General features: G+C 45.2%; 1 protein-coding gene across 1 annotated transcript in view; it reads right to left on the reverse strand.

The window, feature by feature from the left end:
- Positions 1 to 12,207, reverse strand: part of LOC135056898 (VPS10 domain-containing receptor SorCS3-like) — a 1,027,710-nt gene that overhangs the window by 488,353 nt on the left and 527,150 nt on the right. Inside the window, 1 exon segment of the mRNA XM_063962650.1 lies at positions 3,774 to 3,847. Coding sequence (XP_063818720.1) covers positions 3,774 to 3,847 — 74 coding nt within the window.

Consider the following 12,207-nt stretch of genomic DNA (forward strand, 5'->3'; position numbering starts at 1 on the left):
TACTTAAAACAGCATTAATACTGGGCAACACTTCAATAAACTATAACTTTCATGAGGACGCGTCTAGCATCCAGGGATCGCTGTGTCGGCGCGGTGACGTTGGCTTCACTTTGAGAAGAGTGTATAAATCCACTAAAAGCAAAACAGTTAAGGCGCCCCATACATTTAATCTGCGTTACGGCCATTACAAGATTAACATGTCACGGATTTCCATAACATTACGGGAAGGTTAGAAGGAATAAAAGGTTTCGCTATATAGATTTTCCTTTCTCACAATCACTTGGAGAAGAACCGTCTTTTAATTCAACTTAAGGTGCTTTAAGCTTTGCCTAGATGACACAGGAAGTTGCTCGTGGAGTTGTTTGAATGGCGGCACTGTGGCACAGTGTTTAGAATTGTTATCTTGCTGGTCCTGTGCGGAGACTGTGTTTTTAGGGGTTCCCTCCTAGAGTCTAAGTAATTGCCAGTATATTAACCGGCTGTTGACACATCACTGTGTTTCCATTGCTGGCTGCCCCCATCCTAGTGCAGTTTTAGTGTTCCAGGGACATTTTTGCATTGCATTCCCTGTGAAAAGCTGGGCCACTTGTTTGAGTCTGCCCACCCAAGCTGAAAGTTGCCAGTCAGCCCCTGCCCATAGTACGGAACAGGGATGATAAAATCTATTGCTGCAAGGACAGATGATGCAGCATGCCTCCCAACAGTTGTAGGCATAGCCAGATTAAGGGGGATGCAGGGCATACAGTACCCCGGGCCCCCCTTTGTCGCGGGTCCCCCCAGGCAGATCACACTGACATCACTAGCTTTCCCTCTTAAGCAGCAACAGCAGAACCAGGCATCCAGAATGTGAGCAGGGCAGTATGCAGTGCAGGCAGAGACACAGGAGTATCAGGATTCATGAACTACTGATGGAGCTTTCTGACCAGAGGAGAGATAGCAGGGTGGAGAGAGCTGTAAGTGACACAGGGATCCCAGCTCCTCATCCTTCCTGCCTGGGTGTCTGAGTCCTGTGTAACCTGCTATCTAATGAGAGTCTAGCGAGAGACACACAAAAAGAGTGCACCTGAGTCCTGTCCCAGTGTGTAAGTTGTACAGAGGCTGCTGCTATTTTTACATGTGACAAAATAAATTATAGATTTTATTTTTCCATGTGTGTTTTCAGGTTATTTAAGTTGTTGTTGTTGTTCCACTACAAGAATTTTCTAAAATAGTTGTCTTTCACTTAGGTGGTGCTATAAACAGTCCCCAGGCATTATTAAACTATTAGTTTAAATCTAATATACACCATTGGTTTAAATTGAATATACACAATCCATACATCCCAACATGACCCATTCCAGTAGGGACAACATGCTCTCTACCTGGACTTCCTTCTTAAATTACGATTGAATACCTGTGATGAAATACCTTTCTTATAAATTAAATAGTTCAACATAGGTGACATCAATCATATATTAAGTGGGAAGTCCAAGGGGAGAGCATTTTGTCCCTCCTGGAATAGGACATGTTGGGAGGTATGCATAATCTAATATACACTCCCGCTCCCACAGGGGCCCCCTGTCATACTGCCCTATAACCAGTCATACTACCCCTGTCATAATGCCCTATAACCAGGGCTGGATTAAGCTTTGGTGGTGCCCCGGGCACCACCAAGGCTTAATCCGGCCCTGGTTATAGGGCAGTTCCAAATTTGGCGCCTGGTCCCAGCTGGGTCAGAAAGGATATGCCAACTAGCACTGCTTTCAAAGATGCTGCAAGGAGAGGGACAGGGGATGAGGGGCTGCACGGTGTTCGGAAGCCCTCATTCTGTACTCCGAAGCAACGCAAGTCCCTTTGTAGCTCTGCAGAATTAGTAGTTGTTATGTGAATAATGTTATTAATATGGTGCTGTGTTGCATGAGGACTTATAGAGGCTCCAAACACTTCTTCAGGCCATTGCTTGTATAACATATTCATTAATGACCTAGGTGAGGGACTGGAAAGCACAGTGTCAATTTTAGCAGATGATGCTAAGCTATGTAGAGTAATTAATTCAGACAAGGATGTTGAGTCTCTACGGAATGATTAATCTAAACTGGAGGTCTGGGCGGATAAATGGAGAATGAGGTTCAATATAGACAAATGTAAAGTTATGCTCTTTGGGACTAAGAATAATCGGGCAGCCTATAAATTAAATGGGGAAAATGTAGGGATAACTGTAGGTGAGAAGGATTTGGGTGTGCTCATCGATAATAGACTTAGTAGCAGTACGCAATGTCAAAATGCAGCAACAAAGGCTAATAAGGTGTTATCATGCATAAAACAGGGAATGGAGACAAGGGATGAGAGTGTAATCCTGCCACTGTATAAATCATTGGTGCGGCCACATCTGGAATATTGTGTACAGTTCTGGGCACCGCACTATAAAAAAGATATCTTGGAACTCGAAAGAGTTCAGAGGCGAGCCACCAAACTGGTTAAGGGGTTAGAGGCACTGGATTATGAGGAAAGACTTAAAAGGTTAGATATGTTCACACTGGAAAAGAGGCAACTGAGAGGGGACATTATTAATATTTATAAATACATTAAGGGACAATACAAGGATTTATCAAACGATCTGTTTATTAAAAAAAAATGCTACATAGGACACGGGGACACCCCCAGAGGTTAGAAGAAAAAAAATGTCATACACAACGGAGGAAAGGGTTCTTCACAGTAAGAGCAGTAAGGATTTGGAATTCTCTGCCAGAGAAGGTAGTAATGGTGGACTCAGTCAATAAGTTTAAAAATGGATTAGATAAATTCCTAATTGAAAGAAATATCCAAGGTTACAGTTTTAAATGATATAGAAATTTAATAATACAGGTTGAACTCGATGGACATTTTGTCTTTTTTCAACCTCATCAACCATGTAACTGTGTAACTAGTATGTAAGACAATGCAGCACCCCCTGTGGGAATAAACTTAGTGGTGATTTTGGTAACATGGTATGGAAACCCTGTGCGTCACTGCGATGACCAAATCAGAAATAAAGCACATTAATCATCCGAAATCCCAGGAATCTCACTGGAACAATAATACAGAAGTAATATGATAAGAACTTAGGGTACTATATGATTAGATAAAGTGAACAATAAAATGTTGCATAGGAAAAATCCGCTTACAATTTAATGGACTCATTCATGAAGCTAAAAATTGTGCTCAGTCCCCTGACGAAGGCTGTTTTCAGAGTTTGTGGCGATTTAGAGTGTCGAGGGTTACGGATGACAGTGGCAGCGCCCATAGCTTTCTAGGGGGATGTGATAATGCCCCAATTACCCAACGCCAAGCAGTTTAGCTTTCCAGAGCTTCAAGCCATTGCTAGCGCGTTTCTCCTCTGAACGTGACCCATCCGATCCCAAGCAGGACACTCAGTAACTTTTGTAATTACACTAAGTGCTCCTGCATTATAATTATCCACTGACTGGGTCTCATTAAAAGTTTCTTCATCATCATCATCATGAAAGAGAGAGAAAATCACTGACTATTAATATCCCATAGAGACCTGCCAGGGGGCGCAGTCCTTTCTGCCCTCTTCAGGGGGTCTCTTTTAGATACTCAAATAGAATGGTTTCCTAAATGCCCCGGAGATATGTATCTAATAATCCTGCGACGGCAACAAGTGTATCAGCTGCACAATGTCACAATAGTATTTATTTTAAGTGTCTGTATTTCAAGCTTTTGGCAAATACACATGTTGGTACCAGTGAAACAAAGTGTAAATGTTAAGATTGAATAAAGGTGATGATACTCACCAATAGAATCTGTTGGGAGTTATCCTCTCGTGCATCAGGTGCCACCTCCTTCCAAAGTCCATGGAACTATACAGCTGGAAGAAGGAGAACAAACAGGTGAAATAGACAATCACTCACACAGTGTAACAGGAGTAACAGGAGCAGTGACATGATGTGAGGAGGGGAATGGAGGCAGCAGGAAGCCACAGACTGAGAGTTATATAGTGGGAGGAGCAGGGTCACCAGCAGCACAGAGTATATCAGGAGATGAGTGATGTGTCAGTGAGGACAGGGCTGCATGAGACAGGGACAGTGACATGATGTGAGGAGGGGAATGGAAGCAGCAGGAAGCCACAGACTGAGAGTTATATAGTGGGAGGAGCAGGGTCCCCAGCAGCACAGAGTATATCAGGAGATGAGTGATGTGTCAGTGAGGACAGGGCTGCATGTGACAGGGGCAGTGACATGATGTGAGGAGGGGAATGGGGGCAGCAGGAAGCAACAGACTGAGAGTTATATAGTGGGAGGAGCAGGGTCCCCAGCAGCACAGAGTATATCAGGAGATGAGTGATGTGTCAGTGAGGACAGGGCTACATGTGACAGGGGCAGTGACATGATGTGAGGAGGGGAATGGAGGCAGCAGGAAGCCACAGACTGAGAGTTATATAGTGGGAGGAGCAGGGTCACCAGCAGCACAGAGTATATCAGGAGATGAGTGATGTGTCAGTGAGGACAGGGCTGCATGTGACAGGGGCAGTGACATGATGTGAGAAGAGGAATGGAGTCAGCAGGAAGCCACAGACTGAGAGTTATATAGTGGGAGGAGCAGGGTCACCAGCAGCACAGAGTATATCAGGAGATGAGTGATGTGTCAGTGAGGACAGGGCTGCATGTGACAGGGCCAGTGACATGATGTGAGGAGGGGAATGGAGGCAGCAGGAAGCCACAGACTGAGAGTTATATAGTGGGAGGAGCAGGGTCCCCAGCAGCACAGAGTATATCAGGAGATGAGTGATGTGTCAGTGAGGACAGGGCTGCATGTGACAGGGGCAGTGACATGATGTGAGGAGGGGAATGGAGGCAGCAGAAAACCACAGACTGAGAGTTATATAGTGGGAGTAGCAGGGTCCCCAGCAGCACAGAGTATATCAGGAGATGAGTGATGTGTCAGTGAGGACAGGGCTACATGTGACAGGGGCAGTGACATGATGTGAGGAGGGGAATGGAGGCAGCAGGAAGCCACAGACTGAGAGTTATATAGTGGGAAGAGCAGGGTGCCCAGCAGCACAGAGTATATCAGGAAATGTTTCATTTATTTAAAACTTGCATCAAAATTTACAATATATACAGAATAAAACAAATAAATAAATAATACATTATACAAAAAAATAATAATAATAATGATTAACAAACAGAACTCAAATTTACATTCCTTGAATAAATAATATACAATATATATATATATATATATATATTCCGAAATAATACTCCAAACCAACCACCACCCTCACCAACACTCCACCCAAATCTACACACTTATGTTTAAGAAAAACTGAGCAAAGCTAGTTAAATGTATGCAAACCTATTCCATAAAAAATGAAATTCCTCAAAATCTATGGGATGTGAAATGAAGAAAAGACCCTAAAGCTAGATTTAGAGAGGACTTCTACCACCCACTCAAGGGGGTTTCAGGTGGCCCCACCAACGAGACCACCCGACAGCATCCATCCTCTCCTTATCCAGAACCATCATCCTTTCCACCTCGTGCAGAATTAAATCCACCACCACTTCACAGGGAAGGACTTCATTTCTTATGGACACCTGACACCGTGCCATCCAAATGTGATATCTAACTGCTAAACTGACTAAAAAAATGGTGGTCAAATTAAATCTACCATATCTTTTGAATGCTCCATAAGCCCACTCAGGGTAACTAAGCCCCGAAAGGCACGGGATATGTAAAGCCCTTGAAACTCTCTTGTAAATTTCTACGTTAAAGGGGCACCTGATCAAGAAATGGTCCATTGTCTCCACCTCCCCTAGACATATCTCCCGTGGACAACCACGATCACTGGCATTTCTCCACATCATGTTCCCCTTTACGTAAAGCTTCCCGTGGAAAGAAAGCCAAGCAATATCTCTGAACTTCAGCGGTATTCTCTCCGAATTAATCAGAGCCAACCCTGCTGAAGCGACATCACTCGGGCAATCCCTTAGTGACAGCGGAACATGAAAGTGGGTTCGCAAAATCCTCTCCCCCAACTCCTTCCTGGAAAGACTTTTGACTTCCCCCACTTCCAGTCCCCAACGCTTTATCACTTTCAAGCACTGGATAACGTAGATCGGGAGATACCCATGCCGAATTTGGGGACTCTTCACTTGGCCTCCTTCTAACCAAAACCTGAGGAAGGGAGACACCCAGATCTCAAAGCCACTTACCCATCGAGGGGGAGTCTCTAACAGTAGGCTCCCAAAATTAAGTTTTACAAAGGTTGTTACAAAAAAGACCACAGGGTTGACCATACTCAAACCCCCGTCTTTCCTCGACTTATAGTATATCAGGAGATGAGTGATGTGTCAGTGAGGACAGGGCTACATGTGACAGGGGCAGTGACATGATGTGAGGAGGGGAATGGAGGCAGCAGGAAGCCACAGACTGAGAGTTATATAGTGGGAGGAGTAGAGTCCCCCAGCAGCACAGAGTATATCAGGAGATGAGTGATGTGTCAGTGAGGACAAGGCTGCATGTGACAAGGGCAGTGACATGATGTGAGGAGGGGAATGGAGGCAGCAGGAAGCCACAGACAGAGTAATATAGTGGGAGGAGCAGGGTCCCCAGCAGCACAGAGTATATCAGGAGATGAGTGATGTGTCAGTGAGGACAGGGCAGCATGTGACAAGGGCAGTGACATAATGTGAGGAGGGGAATGGAGGCAGCAGGAAGCCACAGACTGAGAGTTATATAGTGGGAGGAGCAGGGTCCCCAGCAGCACAGAGTATATCAGGAGATGAGTGATGTGTCAGTGAGGACAGGGCTGCATGTGACATGATGTGAGGAGGAGAATGGAGGCAGCAGGAAGCCACAGACTGAGAGTTATATAGTGGAAGGAGCAGGGTTCCCAGCAGCACAGAGTATATCAGGAGATTAGTGATGTGTCAGTGAGGACAGGGCTGCATGTGACAGGGGCAGTGACATGATGTGAGGAGGAGAATGGAAGCAGCAGGCTGAGAGTTATATAGTGGGAGAAGCACGTTGCCCAGCAGCACAGAGTATATCAGGAGATGAGCCCTGACCCCTCATCTTTATCATATTAACCTACCTAATGTACCTACCCTCTGGTGTAGTGGATATTATAGAATACTGTTCTGTGATAAAATATACATTTTTAATTTGTAACATTAAAAAAAATCTCGACATTTGTTTAATTAATGTACATTTATACTAATGCTTGATAAGTGCATCTGTTACTTACTGTGTGGGCTGCAACATTACACATGAGATTGTAGCTTATCACTTCACTACATGAGGCAGCCATGGCTCAGCGCCCACTGAGAGGAGGAAGAGCTGCAAATAGTTTGTGGGACCGGAGTAATCCAGTGTCACATCCAGTGCCACATCCGGTGTCACATTGCGAATTATGGGCCTAATTCAGCATGGGTTGTTGATGTGCGAACAATTGCACACCTACAACCTATTACTGTAATATGCGGGGGACGCCCAGCACAGGGCTCGTAGGCCCCACATGCCAGGTCCTGCCCCCCCCCCCAAAAAAAAAATACATGCGAGCGCATTGCAATACAGTGATGCTCTCGCATGTTATGGGTTGCCCCTGTCCGCCATCTTTTTAATCACTGCCTCTGTGTGCGATCCGTCCCAGCAACAGTCCGGACACACCTCCATTGTCCGGACCGCGCCCCTTTAGCAGAGTGTGGATGTCCACAAAATACGGCACCAACGCCCCGTTCCCACCCCCTCCAGATCTTAGACTGTGATCACATGCAATCGCAGTTTAAGACCTCACGCAAGCGCACACCACCATGCGCCCTTGCACAGAAGTGCAGAAATTGGCAAATAGCGATTTCCTTACTGAATTAGCCCCAACATTTCCAATTCAATTCCAAACTCGAGTTTTCAGATTAAATGCAGGTGTTTTTGTTTGCACCTTGGACACCCTCCAATAACTAACTATGCATTTGAAAGTTTTCAATTAGCTGAATTGGCCCAATAATTACATGTCATTATTGTGTTTTTAAAAAAAATAATGATCTCAAATGACCTAAAATCAACTTTTTCGTTAGTTTCTGCACCCCAAATGTAATTATTAATTTCAATGAAAAATAATTGCTTTTTGTAATACTTTTCGATTTTTTTTATTTATTTTTTATTAAAATGGCCTTAAATCACCCTTTTTTAATATTTTAATCAATTCCTTTGTAATTAAACCAGGGGTGGGGAACCTCCGGCCCACGGGCCGTATAAGGCCCGTAAAGCCGTTTGTTCTGGCTCACCCGCTTGTGTTTCAGCGAGACACGCCGCCGCTCAATTCGGCAGCGGCATGTCTCAGCTGTCAGGGCAGAGAGGAGAGTGCAGCTATATGTCTGGCGGCAGCGGCAGGTAGGATCTCAAACCAGCCGCCGGTTCATGAGCCAATCAGAGCTCGCGGAACGGCAGCCAATCAGGAGCCGCCGCTGCTGCCGGTCCGCAAGCTCTGATTGGCTCACGAACCAGCGGCTGGTTTGAGATCCTACACACCGTCACCACCTGACATAGCCGCGCTCTCCTTCCTGCCCTGACCCCCTGACAGCTGAGACATGCCGCCGCCGGACGGAGCAGCAGCAGCGGCGAGCAGCACAGTGGGGGTGGGGGGGGGGGGCATTTGTGTATCTGGCACTGTGGGGGCATTTGTGTATCCTGCACTGTGGGGGCATTTGTGTATCTGGCACAGTGGTGCAATGTATATCTGGCACTGCGGGGGCATTTGTGTATCTGGCACAGTGGTGCAATGTATATCTGGCACTGCAGGGGCATTTGTGTATCTGGCACTGTGGGGGCATTTGTGTATCTGGCACTGTGGGGGCATTTGTGTATCTGGCACTGTGGGGGTATTTGTATATCTGCCACTGTGGGGGCATCTGTGTATCTGGCACAGTGGGGCAATGTATATCTGGCACTGCGGGGGCATTTGTGTATCTGGCACAGTGGTGCAATGTATATCTGGCACTGCGGGGGCATTTGTGTATCTGGCACTGTGGGGGCATTTGTATATCTGGCACTGTGGGGGTATTTGTATATCTGCCACTGTGGGGGCATCTGTGTATCTGGCACAGTGGGGCAATGTATATCTGGCACTGCGGGGGCATTTGCATATCTGGCACTGTGGGGGCATTTGCGTATCTGGCACTGTGGGGGCATTTGTAATGTATATTTGGCACTGTGGGGGCAATGTATATCTGGCACTGTGGGGGCAATGTATATCTGGCACTGTGGGGGCAACTGTGTATCTGGCACTGCACTGGCATATGTTTATCCGGTACTGCACTATTGGGGGCATATGCGTATCACATTCCATTTTAAGCGGCCACACCCATTTTTTTGGGCACCCCTGAATTAAACAAACTCTGTAAGCTTTTTACATTATTTTTCCTTTCAAAAAAATGCAGAAATGCTTTCCACTGCGTTCCTTATGTCACTAACAGCCGCCTATATGCTGCTGCAAACGACGTGGTCACTTTTTTGGGGTCCAGTGAGGTCTCCTCACTTTTTCATGCTCTTTTCCAGAATGATTTATGGACAGAATGTGCGAAACTGAGTAGTGCAATTCGCATTTCTAGATGAATTCTGTGAATTTTGAATGCGCGCACGATGGTGAAGTGTGCGAGTTTAACCATGCGTGTTTGCTTTCTGGGCAGCACAGACATCTAGCTACAGTACATGCCCACCACACTCCCTCGACATTCCGTAGTGTGCCCAGGGCGCAGATTGGAGACACAGAGACAGCAAATTGCCTGGATGAGCGGACTGCCCAGGGTTGGAGTTGAGAGCTGGATTATCGCTCTGACACTTCTCGCAATCCCAATTATGAGGGGAATAATGGGGGAACTTGTACTTCAGATCACTTGCCCAGACACAGGATACTTGCAGAGATAAAATAACCTCTGACAAAGCGTAGCAGGAGGAGAGAGCAGCCATCATTTCACGTTTCCAGAAACGGCGCAGAAAATAAGACATCCAGCGCTTCCTGACGCTTCAAGGTGCTTTTCACAAGCGCGGCCTGTTGTAATGTATCTGTGACAGGTGCCAGGTAACCTGTTTGTCATCACAGAGCAGCTCTAAAAGAGACACTGAGCCGAAACATAAATGTAAAACAATTCCCTCGCTACTGTGAGATGGGATTATAGGAACCCTCTCTGTATGATATCTATGTGCTCCTGATAGTGTGGCATCAGATATTGGGCCAGATACAAATGGTTTTATTTTCATTTTATTCCCCCAATTCATTTTGGGCTTTTTTATATTTCGTTTTCGTCAACTACCTATTAATGCCAGTAAAAATAAAGGAGGATTGAATGTTGTTACTTGTTACTGTATGGTTACTCTCACCATCAGAGTTACTAACCCGCTATATGGTTACTCTCACCATCAGAGTTACTAACCCGCTATATGGTTACTCTCACCATCAGAGTTACTAACCCGCTATATGGTTACTCTCACCATCAGAGTTACTAACCCGCTATATGTTTACTCTCACCATCAGAGTTACTAACCCGCTATATGGGTACTCTCACCATCAGAGTTACTAACCCGCTATATGTTTACTCTCACCATCAGAGTTACTAACCCGCTATATGGGTACTCTCACCATCAGAGTTACTAACCCGCTATATGTTTACTCTCACCATCAGAGTTACTAACCCGCTATATGGGTACTCTCACCATCAGAGTTACTAACCCGCTATATGTTTACTCTCACCATCAGAGTTACTAACCCGCTATATGGGTACTCTCACCATCAGAGTTACTAACCCGCTATATGGGTACTCTCACCATCAGAGTTACTAACCCGCTATATGGTTACTTTTACCATCAGAGTTACTAACCCGCTATATGTTTACTCTCACCATCAGAGTTACTATCCCGCTATATGGTTACTTTCACCATCAGAGTTACTAACCCGCTATATGGTTATTCTCACCATCAGAGTTACTAACCCGCTATATGGTTACTCACAACATCAGAGTTACTAACCCGCTATATAGTTACTCACAACATCAGAGTTACTAACCCGCTATATGTTTACTCTCACCATCAGAGTTACTAACCCGCTATATGGTTACTCACTACATCAGAGTTACTAACCCGCTATATGGTTACTCACAACATCAGAGTTACTAACCCGCTATATGGTTACTCACAACATCAGAGTTACTAACCCGCTATATGTTTACTCTCACCATCAGAGTTACTAACCTGCTATATAGGTACTATCACCATCAGAGTTACTAACCCGCTATATAGGTACTATCACCATCAGAGTTACTATCCCGCTATATGGTTACTCTCACCATCAGAGTTACTAACCTGCTATATAGGTACTATCACCATCAGAGTTACTAACCCGCTATATGGTTACTCTCACCATCAGAGTTACTAACCCGCTATATGGTTACTCTCACCATCAGAGTTACTAACCCGCTATATGGTTACTCTCACCATCAGAGTTACTAACCCGCTATATAGGTACTATCACCATCAGAGTTACTAACCCGCTATATGGTTACTCTCACCATCAGAGTTACTAACCTGCTATATAGGTACTATCACCATCAGAGTTACTAACCCGCTATATGGTTACTCTCACCATCAGAGTTACTAACCCGCTATATGGTTACTCTCACCATCAGAGTTACTAACCCGCAATATAGTTACTCTCACCATCAGAGTTACTGACCAGCTATATGGGTACTCTCACCATCAGAGTTACTAACCCGCTATATGGTTACTCACACCATCAGAGTTACTAACCCGCTATATGGCTACTCTCACCATCAGAGTTACTAACCCGCTATATGGGTACTCTCACCATCAGAGTTACTAACCCGCTATATAGGTACTATCACCATCAGAGTTACTAACCCGCTATATGGTTACTCTCACCATCAGAGTTACTAACCCGCTATATGGGTACTCTCACCATCAGAGTTACTAACCCGCTATATGGTTACTCTCACCATCAGAGTTACTAACCCGCTATATGGTTACTCTCACCATCAGAGTTACTAACCCGCTATATGGTTACTCTCACCATCAGAGTTACTAACCCGCTATATGGTTACTCTCACCATCAGAGTTACTAACCCGCTATATAGGTACTATCACCATCAGAGTTACTAACCCGCTATATGGTTACTCTCACCATCAGAGTTACTAAACCGCTATATGGGTACTCTCACCATC

This window comes from Pseudophryne corroboree, chromosome 3 (assembly GCF_028390025.1).
Source record: "Pseudophryne corroboree isolate aPseCor3 chromosome 3, aPseCor3.hap2, whole genome shotgun sequence".
NCBI classification, from domain to species: Eukaryota; Metazoa; Chordata; class Amphibia; order Anura; family Myobatrachidae; genus Pseudophryne; species Pseudophryne corroboree.